We start from the raw sequence: 22,098 nt of genomic DNA, 5'->3' as shown, positions 1-22,098 counted from the left end.
TGGAAAGCGAATTTTACAGAAAACACACACTCGTCTGGTTGCTTTTTTTGTAATAAATTTTAATTTGTAGTTATATTTTCATCATTTGTTTTCGTGGTTTGCTGGGTTTTCTTTTTTCTTTCAAATATATATGGTACATATAAAAAACTCCTAACCGGAATTTTTGCCTAATTTGCTTGTATTGCATTCAATTTTCATGTTCACAATATTGTATAAATATATTTACATAAGTGTATGGTAATCAATTTTATATTTAGGTTATGCATCATTTAGTTTAGTTACGCTCATTTATAAACTTCCTTTTGTGGAATTCTCAACAAAAGTCAACAATTAAACCAATCCTTGTTCAAATCAACATACATATTGTGGATTTAGTTAGTCAATTAAGGTTACACATCATAAATATTTGCTTTACTCTCGCTTTTACTTAGATAATGCTACAGTTACATTCATAAATAAGTTTTCAGTTTTAAGAGCTTTTATAAGTTTCCTTACACGTTTGTAATTCTTTTTTAATTTGCTAATACAGTTGAAATAATTTTATTAAGTATTTTCCTCTTGTTAGTGTTTTATAATATATATATATATTTTAGTTTTATAAATTAATTTAAGCATATGGTATTCATTTTTACTGATTCTTGATTTTTCTCTATTTCAACTTAAGGACAAGCGTTAGTTGCAATTTTGGTTTTTTGTACACATAAGTATAAACTTAAACTTAATGTACGTAAAGACTGTAAAACCAACTTTTCCAGATGCTTTATACGTGTTGTTGTGTGGCAGTTTGTGTGCTTTAACGTATAAAGGGAAAGTAAGTACATGCAAAACTTAAATAGGTTAGTGTATTAGAGGGGGACTTACACATAAATTGAAGAAATTGTTTCAGAATTCAACTGGCCGCTCTTGAAACTGAACTGAAGTAACCACGTAAACGAATTTTATGAAGGGTGTGTATATTTGTTTTGAAAAACAATGGATATGCTTTTAGATTTTGTAAATAGATCCTTTAAAGTATTTTTAAGATTAATTCTTTATTGAAATTCTAATTCCCTTCAGCCAATGAGCAAAGAAATTCTCTTATTCGGGGCTTAAGCAAAGGTTAAGAGTTGAGTTTTGGTTTAGGTTTAGTTCGCCTTTAAAGCTTTTTCGATTTTTCGACTAAATGATCTCGTATATGTAATTATGTAAATAGTTGATTTCAATGGGCGCTTGCGACTTCTACAACTTCCCTTCCTCTTTTGTTTACTTCACATTTAATACTTTGTTGTTAGTTACACGTATGCTTCATAATGTTTAATTATTAGATTTATGATTCATTATAATTTATAAATCGTATATATATGCAGCTGTTATACTCTATATATGTATGCCTGATTGTTGTGCATGTTGTTCAGTTTATAAACTCAATTGGTACGCCGTCTCTGCCTTCTACAAAAATCTAAACAGAAACACGATAATGTCATATGTAAAGCGTATGTTAGTTGTTTTAATTTTAAAGAAATTAAAATTGGATTAAATTAATAACTGTACAAATGCCATAAAAATTATATAACAAACAAGTTTGGTTACGAATTTGGTTCGAAGCACGCTGTCATCTCTTTCCACCTCTGCATCATCTAAAACAAAATACTGTTAGTCTATTGCAAGCCCAATTACACTATATAAAAAAATACAATAATAATTTTACAATCGAAAACTGATTAGCTTCTAAAACTTGTACACGCCTGGCAGCGGCAGCGACTTGGCGCCAATGCAACTACGTATGCCCTATGTAGAGTATGTGCTATGTCTTGTATACATTGTCTTGTTATGGATTATGTGACTATGCGTGTATTTATATATATTAAATATGTGGATTAGACGTGCATCATGCTGGGGAGTCTCTTGCGTTGCGTCTTTCTTGTTAGATTTTTTGTGGCTTAGTTGCTTGCTAGCATTTTCATTCATCTCTTCTAGTTCAGCTTGTCGTTACGGTTGCTGTTGCTGTTTAGGAAACTTTGCCCCTGGTCTTTACGTTATTATTGTTGTAGGTTGCCTTTGTTGTCTGTTTTTCGTCCTGCCCCCCTTGGCTGGTGCTCACTCATCCACCGAGGACGTGGGCGGGCTGTAGCTGCATCAGGAAGCACTGCGCTGCTCATTCTCCGGCCTGCGATCTGTGGCAATCTGCAGCAGATTATTAAACTCCGTGTCAAGTATTTGGCGAGCCTAAATGAAAAAATCACAATTATTCACTTAATCAAAGAAATGGTGTTTAGTTGGCTCACCTGAGCATTTTGTGTAGGTATTTGAAGGGCCAAGCCCATGGCATTCGCATCGAAACCCTCGTCCAGGGCCATCAATCCTCCATGCACTCCCGATTCGAGCAAGTTATTAGCATATTCCTTTAAAATGGAGTTGTTAAATTTATCCTTGATATTTTCTAAGCTGACACACTCACCTTCAATCCGATGCTGCCAACCCATCGGATAACTCTCTCGTTGCTCCAGACTAGTACGTCACACAGGCCGTTTTCACTCATCTTGCGCCTGTGCTCCAACTCCGTGCGATCGTAGTTAAGGCGCTTGAGCATCGATATGCCGTACTGTAGGCTGGTGCGATGGAAACTATCCACCATTTTGAGCTGACCACGCAAGTCCTTTTTGGTGAGGTGGTCCAGCATCCGGGCATCCACCAGACACTCCATGAAGGTTGTGCGATATTGGGGCAGGCCAAGACCTGGCAACCAATAGTTACCGATCCACTCATGGTTCATATCGCCTATAATAATGATGATTAATAGGATTCAAGTTAACATACTGGATGTTATAAAAATGCAATACAAAATAAATAATAATAAAAGCCTCGACTAACACACTATATGAAAGCTTACCAAATGCCAGAGTGGTGCGAGAGGTTTGTGGCGCCGAGGGAGAGGTCAGTGAAACCATTTCCTGAATGGCCAGCCGAAGTTTGAGCCTGTGCAAGGGATTACTGATGCCTGTCGAACAAAAAAGTTAGCAAGCAAAAGCAATAGAAAGAATCAGACTCATACCAATTTCCCGCTGAATTTCCGTATCGCTTAACGCACTCATGATGGCCCCGGACTTGACATTGGCTCGACAGGCGGCAACATACCAGGCTGGCATGCCCACCCACAGTTCCAACCAGGCGACTATGGTGGGGCCATTCCACAGGGCAAACGGTGTGCCCGCCTTCATGGCCTCCCCCAGCAAGTCATTGCGGTAATCATGCTCCCTGGTTAATAAATGAAATGGTAATCATACACATTCAAATTGTTGGTATTGTATATAAAGTGCTCACTTCTTCTGCCTGCCGTAGTCAACGCTGCTTATTTTGGATCCCTGGGAGCTGGCAATGCGGGGCATCATTCCGCCAGTCATGCTCATAGCATCATAGTTGGAGTCCACCTCGCTCAGTCCAATCGACAGGTTGCCAATGGACATCATGCTGGGCGAGCCGTCGGGCAGCGTATCCTTCACGCCCTTCACCTTCTCCTTTTTGCTAAAGAACCTACCCAGCGAGGACTTAATGCCCTTCTTCTTTTGGACAGCAGCGGCTGCCGCTTCCCTGGATACGCCCGAAGTAGGTGTCTGCAGCATGGACATAGATCCCATTGTGTTATAGTGACGCAGTGACTCCTGGCTGCCGTAACGAGAGCTAAGCGGCGACAGTCCGTAACTGTGGCTGCTCAGGGGCATGTGACCGCCAGTGTGGTTGGGCGCCACTGAAGCATTGGGATTAAGGCCAATGGAACGCCGCCTTAGCTCCTCCTGGCTGTGGGCCAAGGCCTGGGCCACACGCTCCAGGCGCATAGAGCGGGCGGTCAGTGGAGAGGCCGCTCCGCCGGAACTCGAATCACCTGTGGTGGACATGCCGCCGTGGAGCTCTTCGCGAGAGGCATCGCTGGACAGCACGGGCAAGTTGAGCTGTTAATGAAGGCAAAAGTTTAAAGCGTCATTAATGTTATTCTTAATTTTTTCGATTATGATATTCCCCTTAACTTAAATATCGTAAGCCACTTACCGTGTGATACTTCTGCATGAAATCCCGCTGCGGACTGTTGGGCGTGCTCCGGCCACTCATTGGCGGACTCTGCCTGTCCATGGAGCGACCGCGAGCCAGCAGGTTTACGTGCTCCAGACTGCCGACACGCGACTCCAGCTCCTCGGCCCGCGCCTCTGTTGACTGCTTTTCCTCCTGGATCAGGCGAATCTCATTGTTAATGGCGTCCAACTGTTCCTGCAGCATCATGGCCAATGTCTGGGCATCTGTGTGTCCCGAAGGAGACATCATGTCGGTGGCCGCTGCGTACAGGACATCAGAGTCATCGCAATCCGCAGCGCTGGCCAGCTCGTAGGCCTGCTGCTGGGCATGCGCCGCCTGCTGCAGTTTTTCCCATTCCTGCTCGGCCATGGAGCGGACCAGGGCGTTCTCCTCGGACAGTCGCTGTTTGCTCTGGCGGCGCAGGGAGTGCGTCTCAAAGCTGGCGTGCGAATTGCTCCGGCTGAAGGCGCCACTGGGGTCCACTACGCTACTGGGCGAAAGGCTCCGCGTGAGCGCCTCCGTTTGCTGGATGTTGTAGGCGATCTCCTGCTGCAGCAGCTGCCGCTTAAAGTTCTCGATCTCCAGGCGCGTCTTCGAAAGCTCCTTCATGATTTCGCTCTTCTCGTGGTGTAGCTCCTCGGCCACCTTACGCGCCTTTTCCAGTTCCTGGGTGAGGGCGTTCTTCTCGTCCAGCGCATGCATACGCTCCTTCAGGTGCACTTGCAGACGCTCGTTTGACTCCGAGAGCAGCTTATCCACCGTGGAGGAAAGCCGTAGGTTGTGCTCCTCGTTCATCTTCAGACGCTGGTTCAGTCTTACCACCTCGTTGGTCTTCTCGTCGAGGTTCGTCTCCAGTCCCCGGATGCGGTCTTCTGCAGAACCGTGTCTTTCTTGAGCCTGCAAATGGTTTCAGCCAGCGAGTTTAATGAACTTGTCCACACGGTTTAATCAGTGGCGGAGGAAAATGTTAGTTCTGGTTTTAGTAATGAAAGCTAATAGTGAGTATATTCTCTTGTATACCAACTACACTTAGGTACCCATTGCAATCCAAATACATTAAAACATAAGAAATAAATGCTGACAATGTATAATGTCGTGAATTGATATCTACCAAATATAACCACATTATATGAGATATTGGAAACCTTCGTAATTGGTATACTGAGAGAATTGTTAGGTCTGATTTTGATTTGGTTTCGGGTGCGTTAGAGTAGAAAGTTCTGGTGCAGTACAAAGATAGAAATAGTAGGTATAGTACATAGAAACTGAGTTGTTGTTGAAGTTGTTGGTGGTTTCTTGTGGCAGAAAATACGCAAAAGATAAGAACATTACACAAAACAGAGTAGAAGTTGTAAGGGATAATATTTGTTGTTGATACTTGTCATATGGAACCTGTCCGGCGCGCATATTAGTTCGAGTGCATACCTTGTTTCCTACCTTAGTCAATGCCTCCATGCGTGCCTTTAGCTGCTCTTCCATGTCGGGCTGCAGCTTGGCGTGCTGGGCGAGCTTCTGTTCGGAGAGCTCCAGCTTCTCCTCGATGGCCCCGATCTTCTCCTCGTGCAGCTGATTCGGATTCGGCATTGATCATATGGCATGGATTGGTTGTGGTTCGTATTTGGGGCGGGTGTTTGTTCGATTAGTTGTCGGGGGGAATAGTTGCGTATGTAAATGCAATTGATTAGTCACGCTTAAGGGGAGCTTAATGAAAGAGCAGGCTAGGGCACAATTAGAAACAGAGTGGATCGATTTTTTACAAAATATCACAGATGCTATACGAACTAGATTTCGCTGCTAATTTTATTTCATTACTCTAGCATACTAGCGATAATTGCTTGACTTGTAAGATCATGAAAAATTTATCTGCTATTCAATTGGAAATAACTTTACAGTAAGGTAATGAGTAATCAATGGATTTTTTTGAACAAATGGACTGTGCGCTTATCGAAATATAATAAAAAAAAATCGATCCTCATGAATAAAAGTAAAGATATGTATGCCTGCCTTAACCATAAGCTGTAATTTCCTTGGTTTTACCCACCTTGAGCTGCGCCTCTTTATGCCGTAGTTCCTGCTCGAGTTTCTCGTTGAGATCATGCAACGATGTAGACTCCCTCTGAGCATTCAGGTATCGCTTTTCCAATGTGGTAATGCGCTCCTCCTAAAAATGAACGTATAAGTAAAAAACTGAAACCATGCTGTGAGTATTATTCACTCACCTGATCCTCTTTCTGGGCAACATTCTCGCGCAGATCCCGCTGCAGCTTGGCACACTGGTCTTGGGCCTTGCAGTGTTCCTTTTGCACTCGCGACATGTTCTCCTCAAGCTCACTAATCTTGTTGTTCAAATCAGAAACGCGTCGCTGCCATTGTGAAAGTTCCGAGGTCTGACAAGGAAAGAGCGTTTTAAAAAGTGTTCACCATATGCAGACTGGAAACAGATCCGCAATCTTCACCTGCTTCTCAATAATGGTTTGCAGCTCGTGGGTTTTGGCTGCGTAGTCGTTCAGCTCATTTGCCTCGCCATTAACGCCACCAGATCCGCCCACGCCCGCCATCTAGGGTATTGGAAAATAGAAGAGATATATTAAACCGGACATGCTTGACTGCATTTCGAATGTGGAACGCACCTTCTCTTTGAGCCCGTTCTCGGCGCCCCCACCACCGGCGGTGGTTGCGGCACTCCCTGCTCCGCTGCCACTGCCCACGCCAGCTGGCACCACGCCCGCCTTGTACTGGGCCAGTTCCTCCTTGGCAGAGCTGAGTTCCTCTTCCATCATGTTGTTCTTCTCGATGGAAAGCCGCAACCGCTCGCGCACCTTCTCGTCCAGCGCCTTGTGGTGCTCGAACAGCGACTTTAGCGCCTTGAGCACTTCCACCTCGCTGGAGACGCCGCTCTGGGCGGCAGCCTGTCGCTTCACAACGGTCATACGCAGGGAACGCTCGTGGCGGGACACCAAGCACTCCAGATGTTCGAGGAGAAGCTGAAATAGTCAAGTTAGATCATTAAAAATATATTATTTCACGCAGTAACCGACGTTTAAATTGTCTCTTTAAAAGTAAAATTACCGTAGAAATTTAATTAAAACTGATTTTCTTGATATTCAATGAAGCGGAAAGGACTTATAAATACAGTTTACTTCACTTTTTATGGTTTAAGACGGATGTGAATACAAAGAACTAATTCTTAAAAGGCTGTAACAATGTTTGTATAGTCACTGATAAGTAAACAAATAGACAAGCCATGTTCGAAATAAAAATGAAGACGGACAGAGTAAACTTTTGTATTGTTCCCGGTATATGTGACTAATTCGCAAAAGCAAGTACCTACAACTGTTTCTTGTTTGAATAACAATGGGATATGTAATTTAGCAATGGCTATAATACCTAAATTAATAAATTAGTCTAGCAAATCTTGTCATGATCTACCTGATCTAACCATTACTCAATTGTCTCAGTAATTGAAATACCAAGGATCTAAATTTTCGAAAATCACTTACCCTGGTATTATTCCTCTCCGCCTTGAGCTCCCCAATCTCCTCGTCACGTTCCAAAAGGGTCTCCCGCGCTTGCGTCAGCTCCTTGGTCAGGGTGGCAAACTCCTAGAAAGATCAGGAAAAGATTTTAGGTAAACTGCGGTATCAGCATGCAGAGGCCACTTACTTGCGGCAGATTAGCGTTAATCTGTCGCTGCAGGCTGTCCCGCTCCTTCTCGACGTCACGCAGCTTGTTCTCCGTCTCGTTAAGCCGCTCCTGCGCCTCCCTCAGGCTGTCCATCAGCTTGTCCCGCTCGTCCAGCATGGAGACCATCAGCTGCTCAAAGTTGGCATCCTCCCCGCTAAACTGCGAGGAGCGCTGCGAGATGCTATCCTCGGATATCGTGGGCATTACGTCGCACATCATGTTCCACATTATTTAGTTGGGGCCGCCAGACTGTGCGAGACAGAGAGGGGAATAAAGGTTACAGGATTTTGGCTGTAGGTACATTTTGTGCGGAGATTGTACCACTATCGCTGTTACCGAAGCACAAAAACTAGACGCGTTTTTCTAAAGTTTCTTGAATTTGATCCTTGATCATAAATGAATTGGCGTGATTGAATTTTTGTCTGTGATTCCGCATATGGGAGATACTTAATGCTGTAGCTTCTTCTGCATAAAATCAAATTCTTTATGTTAATTGAATTTATAAAGTAAATTCAATTAATTCATACAAAATGTCCATTCTATGGAGTCCGGATATTTTACTACACACACACACGTTCGCTAGCCATTCCAATTGAAATACCCAGCATAGTGGGAGAAACATGTCTAATGAGACTTATCATAGGCGCCGCATTGATAACAAGTTTTCTACACCAACACATACGCACACTGTCGCAGGCGGGGGCACACGCACGGCATACACACTCACACGCGCACGCACACAGGCACAGTACTTTTTCTCTTTCGCATAACTGGCATATTTTGTGTGCCTAGGTGTGTCGCTGTCGCATTTTGCAATCACATATACCCGAAACAGGGTTAAACGAGCAGCAGGTGCGAGCTTACGCCGCTTTTAAATGCGTTCCAATGAGTTTTTCACCTGAAATTTCGGTTTAGTGGGACGGCGTTCGTGTGAAAAAAAAGAGGCTGCGAGAAAATCGCCTCGTACTCCTCGTTACGCCGGAACACGTACCCCGATCGATCGCACGGCGGCTGGGCAGCAGCAGCAACAACAACTCTGGCCGCTTTTTGCCCTTCGCATAGGTGTCCCGGCTGCTTTTAATTAAATAAACCGAATTCCAAATGGATTTTTTAACGATGAGAAACTGGTCAGTGTTACCAGATGGCAAAACGGCTAAAATCCGTAAACCAACCCTGGTTCTTCACTACAAAATGTACTACATTTCATGAATTTTTTCAGTGGTTCTATTTCGTCCAAAAAATATAGAAGTAAAATGTGTTGTTTTAAAGTTTTTGTGGCAGTCTATTTATGTTCAAAGCTAAATTATATGCAAATATTATTGCCGATCAGGAGTTGCCATTTGACCTATCGTCAAGTATTAGAAAAATGTGTACTAAAACTAATGCTGCCACACCGCACAAAGAAAACCATATCTAACAAATATTCAAACTACATGTAGGCGCACAACTAGACAGTCAAAAAAACTTATCACTTTTATCTGAAATTATTTTGTAACTTCCGTCATTTAAATGCAATGCTTCAACAGCTACACATGTTTTTGAAAAAATTACATTGTTATGGTGCCTTACAGACAAACATATTTAGTATTTATTTATCTTAATTAATTTGCAATTCGCTTTACAGCGATTAAATTATTCGATAAGAATCATTGCTCTTATACGAGCTCATGTGTTATCGATGCTTGGAAGCTAATAAATAAATCATCGATGGTGTTGAGCCAGTAAAAACATCGATAGCACCATACAAACATCGATTTTGGTTCCAGCTCTAGACATTTGTGTTTTATTTTTTTTAACCGTGAAATTCATAAGTAAAACCGACTAGCATTGGTATAAACTGCTGCGGAAGCACTCAGTCAGCGCCAAAGAACGAATACAATGGGGTAAGACCGATGGGCGCGGCCAAACCGGCCTAAACCTGCCGTTTTTACTGTGGGAAAAATCGACGCCGAACTAGCTGACATCTCCCCCCTATGATGTTGTTGTTGTTGCTGCCGTTCTGTGTGTAGCGGGCGGCGTAAATACATACATATATATGTACACAAACATACACCTACACACGCACACGCGTGGGCAGGCCAATTACATGTGTGTGGGTGTGCAGGTGTGTGTGACTGTGCAGGTGTGTGCGTGCGTGTTTTCCGCCCGAGAATCAAAAATCACAAGCAAGGCTGCGGAAAAGGCTTAGCACATAATGCAATTTAGTCGGCGGTCGACAGTCGCCAGCGATAACGGGAAGACACAAGTTATAGAGCTCAGCGAACGATGTCGGCGGATAGGTAATAGATAAGATATATATATGTATATGTGTACAAATAAAGGCACTGGAGGCTACCACGGATACGGAATTGATTTGATGGGGGCCCTGCGCCCCGCAACAAACTGTCATTGCATCAGGCCAGATCGCAAAAAACAAACATATATCGACCTACTTTATCAAATAAGGACCACGAGGATTATCCTGGGACTTAAGGACTACTAATTATAAATGCATTACACAGTGCCTGTTGACTAATAAACCACAGTAAAAGAATGCTTTGCCATAGTTTACTCACACGAGCACAGAAGCACAATTTATTGCCTGCTCTAAATGGAATTTTTAATTAATCACACGCTTGTCGCTTTAATCCCTTTATGACCCTTAGCGAACAACCGATTTTCACCTGCCAGGCGCACGTCTTCCACATCGATCCGAAGACGAAGCGCACCTGGATCACGGCCAGCATGAAGGCGGTCAACGTTAGCTTCTTCTACGACAGCTCGCGAAATCTGTACCGCATCATCAGTGTCGAGGGCACCAAGGCGGTGATAAACTCGACGATCACACCCAACATGACCTTCACCCAGACCTCCCAGAAGTTCGGCCAGTGGAGCGATGTGCGGGCAAACACGGTGTACGGCTTGGGATTTGCCTCAGAGGCGGAATTGACCAAGGTGAGTGGTTAGCATATGTCTCACATATTTATATACTAATCATATCGCTCAACAGTTCGTAGAGAAGTTCCAGGAGGTCAAGGAGGCCACCAAGAATGCCATGAAATCGGCCAACGGATCGAATGCCGTCACGCCCACCACCTCGGCGAACACGTCGCCCATTTCCGGGAGAGCTGTGGGCTCCATGCAGAACGACAACACAGCCATCGATCCGCACACTGTGGAGCCGCCCAACATGAGCAACACGAATACCCAGAACGCCAATCCGGACAGTCCTTCCCACAAGCTTCTAAATACCAGCGATGTCAAGGCGGACATCGGATCGGCCACGCCCTCGCCGCAGCCCACTTCAGGGGTAACTGGTGGCGGTGGAGTGACCATCTCGTCTGGCGGAAGCATTGTGGGCATGCACACGGGTCCTGGAGCCGGCGCCACCGCCGAGCAGCAGCTTAAGTACGAGAACGAGCGTCTGAAAATGGCACTGGCACAAAGGTAAGCAAAGCGTTGACCGTCATTGGCTCAAGGCAATAATGCCTTCTTTTCAGCTGCGCCAATGCCAAGAAATGGGAAATCGAGCTGGCTACCTTGAAGAACAACAATATACGGCTGACTAGTGCTCTTCAGGTAAGCAATAAGATAAGCTCACATTTATTGAAACTGATCGTTTTTGGCCTTTTTCTCCCAAAGGAATCAACTGCCAATGTAGACGAATGGAAGCGCCAGCTGCACACTTACAAGGAGGAGAATATTCGCCTCAAACGAGATATGGAGCAGCTGTGCGTGGGCGGCGGGGTTGTGGCTGCAGCCGGAGGAGGCGCCACAGAGGACGAACTGCGTCGTGAGGTGGCCACGCTCAAGGCGCGGACAGAACAACTACAGAAGGAACTTATGCAACAGGAACTTGAGCTTAAGTCGGCCAATATTAGCCTACGTGAAAAGTCCAATGACCAAACGGTGGGTAAAGCATAATAATCATGTTGAGTAATTTGCTAATGAAACTTTGTTTTTAGCTTGCAAAGTTGAGTGAGGTGAATGGTGTGTTTGCCAAGCATCTTTCGGAGTTGTATGGGGTGCAGAAGGATATGGAGAGTCTTATACAAATTGCCAAGTGCACTTGAGACACAGAGTTGGCGTTTATGCGAAAGGTTTGCGGCACATTGCCTTTTGAGTTTCGTCTTGTTGATTGGCGTTCTTTACAGGTTTCAGTGCAGGAACAGACTACAATGATTAATACTACAACGACATCATCGACAACAACAGGAAGCACGACAAGTAAACGTTATTTAAGCAACTTTCCAACCGCAGAGGCCGAGAGCACGCTCTCCAACGTCACCTCGATACACACTCAGCTGCAGTCGTCGCTTTACGAGACTCAGAACATGCCGCAGCTGAAGGCCTTGGACAAGCATTCGGCTTTGCTCCAAGAGCTTCATCAGCGGCAGGCGGCACCCAGGCGCAACTCAGCCTCTGCGGAAGCTGCTGCAGCCGGCTCTGGTGGAGCCAAAACAGCCACCATACTCGTTTCCAAATCAAAAACCAAAACTGGGCTGCCCCTGTTGCTGAAGAATTCCATTAACAATTAGAGAAATCCCAAAAAGAAAAACAAATATCGCAGGTAGAGAGAATTTATTCAGTGGCATTTTTGTAATCTTTATATTGGTAGTTTGTATACAAGGACAACGTTAAGAGTCAGCCATGGTACTTCCCCAATCCCCACGCACCCCCTCTTTTTGTTAACATTATTGGATATTTGTGTTTCCTTATCTCAAATTGAATGTATACCTATGCCCAGTATTTCGTCAAAATTCTTCGAGTCCTTGTGACACTGATGTAGGTCCAGATTGATTGATTCTCGTGCGCAGTAAAGTGCAATATACATTTATCTCTAGTATGTAAATGTAAACGATGATATTATGTGCTCTATACACTTTCAGCTGATTGTTAATTAATTTTTAATAAGAGCTTGCGATCGAATATAACCCGAAACTCATTTCCCAAAGAGAAAACCCAAGCATTTCTATTGAACAAAAGTCACAAAGATTATTTTATAAATGTGTCGAACTTTTTATAGTATTTTTAGATGGAACCTTTTGTATTCTCTAAATCATAGGCGTAAAATTTAAAAACTTATTTATTGAATTGTATTTCGACTCCATTCTATGTCAAATCCGCATCATCACAATGCTCCCGTTTATTGCAGTTATGCACTGATTTACTAACATTATACATGATATTTATAAATATATAAATTAACGTATGCATAACTAACAATGACTTAGACGACGAACACACTAAGAAACCAATATTAAATATAAAACTAAAGTAAACGAAGTGAACATTTTATAAATGGATTGAAGTAATCCAAGTAATTCACGAGACTAGCAAAGTAAATGAATAAAAGTCAAGTATGTGCGTCTGCGGACAACTAGTATAATACATAAAAAAATTATTAAAATTAATTTATATTTATCGAACCGAATTAAAAACGCAACTCGAATGAAGACAGCAATAAATACATAACAGTACACAATCTCCGAAACACGATTACCCGCTAAACGAATCGGTTATGAAGCGGTAATTTCGAACGTTTGCGATTATATTCAAGCCATATTGTTATGCACTTGCTGCATAAATAACCCAGTTGAGAAGAAATAAGAATTAACGAAAATGAAATGTTGAACATACAAATTTAGCAGTTAAAAATAAATAACAAATGAAAATATAAATAAATAAATAAATATATAAAGTAAAGAACAATTTAAAATCGGTTTTCTTTTAATTTGATTTTTTTTGTTTAGGTATATAGTGCTACTATTATAATTCTTTTAAATGGCAATTAACAATTATGACATTTCATAGATTTTATTCCTATTTAAAACTTCATATATTAGTTTATTACAGTCTAGACAAACAATGATTTGTACAACTCGGACTTGGAGGCATCCGTCCAGTCGCTACTCTCATTGGGCGCCATGAAGTTGATGAGCTTGTTGTGCACCACGTATCTGAAAGTATATTTAAATGTTCGTGAGTAAATCTTGCAGATATATTACTCTGCTTCACGTACCGCAGCTTTCGCCCCTTGCTGGCCCTGGTGTCCACCTTCTTCTTCATCTTCTGGCGCAGCTTCTGTAGCTCCACGAACTGCTTGGTAATCTCGCTCATGTTGGACGAGGTGCTGGCCTTGTACTCGATGAGCTCCCGCAGCTGCTGGTGGTAGAAATCGCTGTCGTCGTAGATGTGCTTCAATCGCTGCACGGGCGTGTTTTCCTGCTGCTCCGCCTGGCTGTTCTTTGGGGTCTGGGACTTTTCCACGAGCGCCTCTCGGTTCGCCAGGGCGCTGCCGATCTTTTTGATGATGTCGTAGTCCTCCTGCAAGGACTTGCGTTTGACACCCGCTCCGGGGGTCAGGAGTTTCGTACGGTCGTCCCACTTTAACAGAACTTCATTGCGATACCCAATCATTTGTTGGAAATTGCTCTGCAGCACAGAACCAAACTTTTTGACCGCCGGACCCGAATCCTCTGTGGGCTGCTTGCGCTTCACCGACTTTTTCATCTCGGAGTATTGCTGGTGGAGAGCTGACTGGAGGGAGAGCAGTTGCTGCAGTAGCTTGGATGAACGCTCCTGGGCCTCGTTAAGCACCGACTGAAGCTCATCGCTTTCCGATGCCAGTTTCGTTAGAGTTTCCGGTGCAGGAAGCTGATTCGCTTTGCTGGTGAACTTTTGGGTGTTGATCCTTAGCTCGAGAAGACGCTCCCAGATGCGCAGCTGGTTTTGGACGGCAAGTCCTTTTTGGATTTCAGCTTGATGGTTGGTTTTGGACATTACATCCGAGGGTTTGATTGCGTCGTCTTCTGCTTCATCATCTTCTGAATCGTCGTCATCTCCTTCACTTTCCTGGCTATGGTCTTCTTCCTCAGAGTCATCATCCTCCTCCTCATCATCATCATACTTAAAATCTCCAGCCTCAAACTTTTTTTTAAAGTCTGTCAAATTGCTCTCAATCTCCTCACTTTCTTCACCAGATTCGGAATGTCCAGCAGCCGTTTCCTCCTCGGAGTCTTCAGCTCCTCCAGCATTTAACTTCTGCTTAAAGTTTGTCAAGTTCTCATCATCCTCATCGCTTTCTTCGTAGGACACCTCTTGTTCATCATCCTTATCCTCATCGTCATCCAACTCCTTGCGACTGCTGATCTTTCCTTTGTAGCGGTCACTCTGCTCCGAGAGCAGCTTGACGTTCCTCTTCCTAAAGTCGGTGCTCCGGGCATCCGGCAGGTCGTACTCCTCCTCCTCGAAGTCCACCAGACGTGGCCCTGTGGCCACATCGAAGTCCGAGTCCTCTGCGCTGTCGCTCTCGTTCGGATGGGCAAGCAGCTTGCTGACCTTCTCGGCCACCGTCTGTGGCTGTTTCTTTGACTTGCGCAGCATACTGCTAGAGTTTCATTTATAATTTCAAAACGAAAGACCTAGTTTACCACATGGACTGATTGCTAGAGGTGGATGAACATCGATGCACATTTCGATGATATCGATATTTTCACACTTCTTTTAAGCGGAGCAGTGTGACCGCTTACGCAAAGTTTGGTCGAATGCGGTAAAATCAAAAATTTAAAAATTTAAATGACTTCATTTTAAAATTGAATTTCCCCAAAAATTGTTAATTACAAAACGGTGTTAATTTGTTCCTAACACCACAATTATCCAACACCATGTTTATTGAATTTTAGAAAACTTTTTAAAACTTCAATATAGATTTTGTTTTTTAATTCGGCATTCCCAAACTTGTGTAAATGAACTCTCATATATACCCTGAAATATCAAGAATCCTAATGTGCTATAAGTGCTATAAATTCAAAAAAAGTTTTGTATTCAATCATACAAATATAAATAAAGGATGAAAAATGGGTGGAAACCTTACAGATATTAAGTCACTGCATACTTTTGGGCATTTGATTTAAGCCGCGTTGAGTGCAAGCGCAAATACGAAATTAAACGGCGCCCTTGAATGTGCCGTTTATTTCAGTTAGTGCACATTCTGCACGACCACTCATTAGAGCCGCCCCACCGTCGTCTTATCAGGTGCGCCAGGTGCATCTTGATAAGGCCGCGCTCACGCCACTTTCGTAGCATACAAATGTGCGCCGCGGAACGTGAACTTGAAATCCTTTTGTCCGCCCCGGCACGCTCATTAAATTTAATGAATCGTTTTGTCCAATTGCGTATCGTCCGGCCGGCATGAGGTTAAATTGTGAACCTTGGCAGTGGACTTGGCAGATGCCAGTGAAAACTCGACGGGATCAGAGGTGCGAAATCCGAAACAAAAAGGACATACGAGTGGGATACAGAGAGCAAAGTTTTGGGAAAGGAGGAAAGCTCGGAACGAGGCCTATAAGAAGATTCATGTAGATCACTTGTGCCGGCTGAGACGCGACTCATGCGGCAGATAAGGAATCGAAACATTTGGCGATCAGACGGACCACCGTTTGAACTTTGAGTCGTGTACACGCATTGATAATCGTGAAATTTATGCGGGCGGGACCTGAAAACACACACACACATGTGAAGTGTATTGGGGTCGTCCGCTGTTATCAATGTACCTAACATTGTATACCTGCTACTTGAAATTAGGGGTATACCAATATCGTGAGTCGTTTTGTAACACTGACGAAGGAAGTACCTTAAACTGGAATCTTACAGATTAAGAGGGCTCAGAGCTAAAGATAAATTCTACTTTTCCTATCCTTTGAGCAGCTATAAGAGTCATAGAAACGCATTCAGGTGTATAGTCCTTGTCCAAAAAGTAGGCTACGATTTCTACAGGAGGCCGAGGACCAGGTATTTGAATGGTCGGGAGTGCAAAAGCTTCCACTTGTCGCGCTCATCTTCCAGCTGTGTTATCAGTGGCTGCCGAGATCTCGAGTACGAGGCATCAGCATCCCAGGCAGGCAATCGGTTCAGTCAGTTCCTGCTCGTCGATCGGTGTGAGTGTGGATCTGGAGTACCGTTAGTCGTAGTCGTGTGTGCCGTTAAGAAGCTCTCGCATCGTCGATAGCGATAACTACGCGCGTGGGCGGTGGGCAGTGTGAACGGTGTATTTTCGTCGCTGCTGGGAGGTGTGTGCAAAATAGAATTTATTCAAATATATTCAAAAATCTCAGGTTAAAATCAGCTATATCTGTATAGTACACAGCAAAACACGGTGTGGCCGCGTGTTTAGAAAACGCAAAACAAAACGGAAATCGCAAAAAAGGAAGAAAAACAGAATGAAGAAACGTATATAATAGTTGTATATAGAGGAAAAGTGATTTAAACAGCACGTACGCGTTCTCGTAATCGAAGATTACGCCTACAATAGGTAGTATATACACAAGCCGATCGATTAGTAAGAGCAATCTAGTTGAATCTCCCTGTAATCTTCGAGGGGTTCCAGCACTCGGCTAGGTGAACTTGGGCCTCTGCGAGTTTAAAGTTTATTCAGTTTATTCAGAACGAAATCGAATTGTTTTGGACCGTATTTTGCTCGATTCGAAAACTTAGTTATTTGGAATCACATTTGTTTGAGCACATTAAAATGCCAAGTTCAAAAGGCATCAAACGCGGCGCGTCTAAACAAACAACCCGTAAAATAATTCGACTGAAGGATTAATGTGAGAACGAGTTGTCCGAGTTTTTTGCAGCTATTGCTGTTCAATTGAGTGAACTTTCGGTTCGATTGAGCGCAATTGATTAACAGATTAATAAGCCAGCGGAGAGCGCAAGATGCTCCCCATTATAATTATTATACCGATGTAGATGTATGTACATATCAATTCTAGAAAACACACCGAGCCGGGCAGCTCAACATAAACGGAATTTTTATTATCAATCGGAAACTTGAATGCGTTAATGCCGCGCGGGAATATTTGGTTCAAGGTCATTGCCAGCTTTAGCACATAGAAAAAAAAGGGGCCAACAAACAAGCAAACAGAACGTAAATAATCATACCAATAACATAATAAACAAGTTCTTGAACCTAAAATCCAAAGCAATCGAAAAAGTGTTCATTATCATTATCAAACTGAGTGCAATCGATTTGATTAATTGAGTGACTGTCTGTCAGGGAATATTATTAATAATATATTTGTTTATTTGTGTTCTCAATATTGGATTATCTCGACTGAGCCGCCAATAATAAAGCATTCGAAAAGTCAAAAAGCAGCGCACACGTTTCACAATAATTTAATGACGGGCCCCCAAAACGAACCCAAATGATAAAGCACACAGTTTAAACTTCAATAATTAACATGCATACAAAAATCAATTATGAAACATTCAAACGAAAACAAGAAATAGTATCTTAACATCCATCTGTATCTGTATCTTTTGATTTAGAATAAAAGACGTTATCTTTGAGGCAAATCCTTGATGCAGTTGCATTCAGATACAATTTATTAGCTTGTCCCAAAAAATGGCAAAAGTAGCTGAGGAGAATGATCATCGTGATCTAAGTAATTGGTCGAATGTGAACGACACCAATGGCACCATTCACCTGACCAAGGATATGGTCTTCAATGATGGCCACCGATTGTCCATCACCGTGTACAGGTGAGTGGAATTCCGACCAGCATTTTACAACCTGGTCGTCAAGATCACCGCCCACGTCTCTCATTGGTGTATATTCAGCTTATCAACTTTGACTTTTACTATCTTTAACAAGTCTAAACTAATCAATTCATATGGCGATGTGGGTGTCGCTGCCTGAATTATAAACACCTATAAATCATACTGGGGTCATCATCGCTGGTTTCTCCTCGGGTGTCTGGCTATCTGTCTGAGATTAATCATTCTCACTTGGAATTTGAACTTTGCGGATCATTGCAGGGTTCAATTTATAGAATGCCAGAGATTTGTTTAATCGATTAAGTGTGAGTCGCTCAGTAAGTCAAGGCGTAGAAAGTGCTTAATTTAGCACAGCAGCCAAAGGTGCCTGAAATTAACAATATAATTGACCGGTTCTGAAACTGTTTATTCAAATTCACCCTATTTGGCTACTTCGAAGGGACATCAATTTTGTCTGCCCAGATTGTCTGCAATAGATACCAATTGAGTACGATTCATTTACCTCATTCATTCAACAAGTTTACCTTTCCAACTGCACTTCGTTGACCCACTTAATGGCACCCACGCCGACACCCACCTTCGGGAAAAAACTTCTTTAATTTCCCACTCACCAATTTAATCGCTTCTGAACCTTCTCCTCCTGCACCGCCGTGTTCCCGGTACCTAATGTGGTGGTCTTTCATTTGGATCAGCATACTGTTTGTGATCTCAACAATTGGCAACAGCACCGTGCTGTATCTGCTGACCAAGCGGCGACTGCGCGGTCCCTTGCGTATTGATATCATGCTAATGCATCTGGCCATCGCCGATCTAATGGTGACGCTGCTCCTGATGCCAATGGAGATCGTGTGGGCCTGGACGGTGCAGTGGCTATCCACGGACCTGATGTGCCGCCTGATGAGCTTTTTCCGCGTCTTTGGCCTGTATCTGTCCAGCTACGTGATGGTCTGCATATCGCTCGACAGGTGAGTACTGTCGCTAATGGACCAAATTGATAGCCAGATAAGGTGGCTCGAAGTGTCAATCGTTGGCCGACGGCCTCTCACCACCACTGGCTCCTCTTGTCTCCATCAGATACTTTGCCATACTGAAGCCGCTCAAGCGGTCCTACAACCGGGGACGCATCATGCTGGCCTGCGCCTGGCTGGGATCAGTCGTCTGCAGCATTCCACAGGTGGGTAACCAACAACAGTTCTCAACCACTGAGATTGAGATTTACTTCAATTTACGCACTATTTTTAATGGCTGCTATTTAAATAAGTTATTTTCTACCAGTGAGAGATACTTAATTGTCTCACCCATCTCCGGCAGGCCTTTCTCTTCCATCTGGAGGAGCATCCCGCCGTCACCGGCTACTTTCAGTGCGTCATCTTCAACTCGTTCAGGAGCGACTTTGATGAGAAGCTGTATCAGGCGGCCTCCATGTGCAGCATGTACGCCTTTCCGCTGATCATGTTCATCTACTGCTACGGAGCCATTTACCTGGAGATCTATCGGAAGAGCCAGCGCGTCCTCAAGGACGTGATTGCCGAGCGTTTCCGGCGTTCCAACGACGACGTGCTCAGCCGGGCCAAGAAGCGCACGCTCAAAATGACCATCACGATTGTGATTGTGTTCATCATCTGCTGGACTCCGTACTACACCATCTCCATGTGGTACTGGCTGGACAAGCACTCCGCGGGCAAGATCAATCCCCTGCTGCGCAAGGCGCTGTTCATCTTCGCCTCGACCAACTCATGTATGAATCCATTGGTCTACGGACTCTACAACATTCGCGGGCGAATGAACAACAACAATCCGGTAGGAACTATCATATATCAGGCGTTTTGATTATGAATTTAATCAACTTTCCCCTTTTTTACAGTCGGTGAACAACAGGCACACCTCGCTGTCCAATCGCCTGGACTCCTCCAATCAGCTGATGCAAAAGCAGTTGACCAACAACTCGCTGCTGAATGGAAGAGGCCAGGTGATGGCAGCCGCGGTTTCAGCCACCACTAAGTTGGCCAATGTGGTCAGCCTTAAAGGCACTGCCAATGGCAATGGCTCAGCTGCAGCCGCGGGAACAGTTCCAATAACTCCTCCGCTGACAGTAACCATCGCTCCGCTGGCCACCGACGACGAGGCCAACGATGATTCCTGTCTCAGTGCGGTCACCATCAGGTGCCAGGATCAATCCCCGATCCGCCAGAAGTAATTTCGGTCTCTACACCCGTTTTCTATCTTCTTGCGAACTTGAAATTCCCATGCTCATTGCCATCCTTCATTTAAATGATTTACAACCGCTCCTCAAAATCACTTTTCCTTTTCGTGGTTCGCCATAAAAAGTTGGGTTTTATGTTGTGGTTTTAGTGTTTAATCTAGCACAAAGCAAGGGATTTTTAAAATACCTTTGAATACTGAGTTAATTCTGTTGGATTATGTAAAGTAAATTGTTTTAGGTCTTGGGTTTTCGCAGTTTTTAGTGCCTGTTCATCTGGTTACTTGTAACTGCCTTTTGTAACACTATGTAACTTAGTAAACTATGTGATGTATGATACTGTAGCTTCACTGTAGATTAATCATAGATTAACGATCACGTAACAGCAATGCTTTACTTTTTACACCCTGCATATTATGCAACATGTAAAAAGGGTCCATATGTCCTATCTTAAATTGGGTTAAGATAGTTCATTTGCGTTAATGAAGAATTGCATCATATCTCCCACTTTAAAGCCCATTTCTAGGCCGCAATTCATTTGATGTCAACACATCTGGTCATCAGCCAGAGAGTCTTAACAAATATATATCATTTCAGATGTGGCGACTCCATCGAATTGACCAGTGTGGTCAAGTAGACATCACATGGAGCAAATGGAGCTCCGAGAGCAACTGGATCAATTAAGCGATCTGCTAATGTTCAACTGGAGGAGTCGGCTTGGAACAAAGGGCATTTAATTTGCTAACCAGCTTAGTTCGGAATTTTCGTCATAAATTCTTTTGGCATTTGCATTTAGCTAGTGACAAATTAAATCGTTTTCAAGTCCACGAACGCCAAAGCAGCAAAGATATAAATTTCGATTTCTAAAACGCTTTGTATTGAACCATCAAAATGCTTGGTAGGCAAAGCTATCGCCTAGGAAATACGATTAAGATGTAATGCCGCTTACTGTTAGATATACTCTAGTTAGTCGGATTATTGCTTAATTTAAAATAATTTATTCATAACAAATAATTATAAACGAAATTGAATAAATGGATCTTGAAAATTATAGAAAACATGCTGAGTTTTGTTTGCGAAGAGCCCGCAATGCCGGTTTATTTTTTTGTTGTTAACTTGGCGTTAATCACTAGTTTTATGGCTTAAGCCCTCCACGTTAATTATACACTCACCGACGGGCCCTTAAATATTTATTCAATATTTTTGAATTGATATGCGAGCAAACCAGTTTTACTTCCCCGATAAGCTGGTGAATTGACCTTTAACTACTTTTAATTATATTGTATTGGCCCAAAAAAAAAGGGGCTGAGTTGGAAATTAAGTGATAAGCACTTGCTTTTAGTTTGTAGGGTGAATGGAGAGCTATGGTAACACCTTTAGGTAAATATTTGCACTTAGATATGCATATTTATCAACTGCCATTAAACACTCTCCTTTGAATCATTAAGCCGGAAGCTTGACCAACTTCACTCCAATCAAACCATGTCTTGCCAACTCCCACACTATTTCCAGGTGCAAGGCATCTGGCCTGGTCGGCATCAGTGGCCAAAGCCACGTAACCCAATTAACCGGCGAAGTCGTAAAATGACAATATTTCCTAGAGCAATTGAAGGCTGATGATAATCCCAAACCCC

At 43.4% G+C, this 22,098-nt stretch overlaps 4 protein-coding genes across 16 annotated transcripts; 2 read left to right on the top strand and 2 right to left on the bottom strand.

Moving 5' to 3' along the window:
* Positions 1 to 37: 37 nt before the first annotated feature.
* Liprin-alpha lies at positions 38 to 8,901 on the bottom strand. 5 transcript variants are annotated; one of them, NM_001273225.1, is made up of 16 exons: positions 8,720 to 8,901; positions 8,411 to 8,626; positions 7,708 to 7,977; positions 7,545 to 7,646; positions 6,675 to 7,028; positions 6,501 to 6,602; positions 6,264 to 6,431; positions 6,086 to 6,205; positions 5,470 to 5,610; positions 4,024 to 4,941; positions 3,301 to 3,926; positions 3,032 to 3,234; positions 2,870 to 2,977; positions 2,438 to 2,757; positions 2,265 to 2,381; positions 1,204 to 2,205 (listed from the first exon to the last, which is right to left on the bottom strand). In NM_001273225.1, exons 3-16 carry the CDS (start codon positions 7,954 to 7,956, stop codon positions 2,116 to 2,118), a joined length of 3,618 nt encoding a protein of 1,205 aa, NP_001260154.1. In that variant the 5' UTR covers positions 7,957 to 7,977; positions 8,411 to 8,626; positions 8,720 to 8,901; the 3' UTR covers positions 1,204 to 2,115. The 5 variants fall into 4 exon arrangements, with proteins under 5 accessions (NP_001260153.1, NP_001260154.1, NP_723208.1 ...); NM_135223.3 differs by lacking the exon at positions 8,411 to 8,626 and having other exon boundaries at positions 1,459 to 2,205; positions 5,482 to 5,610; NM_001273224.1 differs by lacking the exon at positions 5,470 to 5,610 and having other exon boundaries at positions 38 to 2,205; positions 8,415 to 8,626.
* A 543-nt stretch (positions 8,902 to 9,444) lies between these two features.
* Positions 9,445 to 13,410, top strand: homer. Of its 6 annotated transcripts, none has more exons than NM_058048.4 (7): positions 9,445 to 9,611; positions 10,374 to 10,662; positions 10,718 to 11,154; positions 11,208 to 11,286; positions 11,350 to 11,616; positions 11,673 to 11,807; positions 11,862 to 12,408. In NM_058048.4, the coding sequence occupies exons 1-6, from the start codon at positions 9,607 to 9,609 to the stop codon at positions 11,778 to 11,780; spliced, it is 1,185 nt and encodes a 394-aa protein (NP_477396.1). In that variant the 5' UTR covers positions 9,445 to 9,606; the 3' UTR covers positions 11,781 to 11,807; positions 11,862 to 12,408.
* A 4-nt stretch (positions 13,411 to 13,414) lies between these two features.
* Aatf (Apoptosis antagonizing transcription factor) lies at positions 13,415 to 15,179 on the bottom strand. The gene is made up of 2 exons (NM_135222.3): positions 13,730 to 15,179; positions 13,415 to 13,667 (listed from the first exon to the last, which is right to left on the bottom strand). The coding sequence occupies exons 1-2, from the start codon at positions 15,091 to 15,093 to the stop codon at positions 13,565 to 13,567; spliced, it is 1,467 nt and encodes a 488-aa protein (NP_609066.1). The 5' UTR covers positions 15,094 to 15,179; the 3' UTR covers positions 13,415 to 13,564.
* A 1,438-nt stretch (positions 15,180 to 16,617) lies between these two features.
* On the top strand, positions 16,618 to 21,518 carry AkhR (Adipokinetic hormone receptor). Of its 4 annotated transcripts, none has more exons than NM_205917.3 (7): positions 16,618 to 16,778; positions 18,037 to 18,249; positions 18,957 to 19,229; positions 19,339 to 19,438; positions 19,576 to 20,064; positions 20,129 to 20,457; positions 21,062 to 21,518. In NM_205917.3, exons 2-7 carry the CDS (start codon positions 18,113 to 18,115, stop codon positions 21,099 to 21,101), a joined length of 1,368 nt encoding a protein of 455 aa, NP_995639.1. In that variant the 5' UTR covers positions 16,618 to 16,778; positions 18,037 to 18,112; the 3' UTR covers positions 21,102 to 21,518. The 4 variants fall into 4 exon arrangements, with proteins under 4 accessions (NP_995639.1, NP_477387.1, NP_723206.1 ...); NM_058039.4 differs by having other exon boundaries at positions 20,129 to 20,466; NM_164705.3 differs by adding an exon at positions 17,481 to 17,635 and having other exon boundaries at positions 20,129 to 21,518.
* Positions 21,519 to 22,098: the final 580 nt, after the last annotated feature.

This window comes from Drosophila melanogaster, chromosome 2L (assembly GCF_000001215.4).
Source record: "Drosophila melanogaster chromosome 2L".
NCBI classification, from domain to species: domain Eukaryota; kingdom Metazoa; phylum Arthropoda; class Insecta; order Diptera; family Drosophilidae; genus Drosophila; species Drosophila melanogaster.
Note: the sequence above shows the minus strand (reverse complement) of the source record. Positions and strands in the feature narration are given on the sequence as shown.

Coding starts and splice junctions, on each gene's coding strand:
- Liprin-alpha (NM_001273225.1), bottom strand. CDS start 7,956: ATGTGGAACATGATGTGCGACGTAATGCCCACGATATCCGAGGATAGC. Junction 6,432..6,500: donor AAACCATTATTGAGAAGCAG/GTGAAGATTGCG, acceptor TTTCCTTGTCAG/ACCTCGGAACTTTCACAATG. Junction 6,206..6,263: donor TTGCCCAGAAAGAGGATCAG/GTGAGTGAATAA, acceptor GTTCATTTTTAG/GAGGAGCGCATTACCACATT.
- homer (NM_164706.2), top strand. Junction 10,663..10,717: donor CAGAGGCGGAATTGACCAAG/GTGAGTGGTTAG, acceptor ATCGCTCAACAG/TTCGTAGAGAAGTTCCAGGA. Junction 11,617..11,672: donor AAAAGTCCAATGACCAAACG/GTGGGTAAAGCA, acceptor CTTTGTTTTTAG/CTTGCAAAGTTGAGTGAGGT.
- Aatf (NM_135222.3), bottom strand. CDS start 15,093: ATGCTGCGCAAGTCAAAGAAACAGCCACAGACGGTGGCCGAGAAGGTC. Junction 13,668..13,729: donor AGCAAGGGGCGAAAGCTGCG/GTACGTGAAGCA, acceptor ATATACTTTCAG/ATACGTGGTGCACAACAAGC.
- AkhR (NM_205917.3), top strand. CDS start 18,113: ATGGCAAAAGTAGCTGAGGAGAATGATCATCGTGATCTAAGTAATTGG. Junction 19,230..19,338: donor GTCTGCATATCGCTCGACAG/GTGAGTACTGTC, acceptor TGTCTCCATCAG/ATACTTTGCCATACTGAAGC. Junction 20,065..20,128: donor GAATGAACAACAACAATCCG/GTAGGAACTATC, acceptor CCTTTTTTACAG/TCGGTGAACAACAGGCACAC.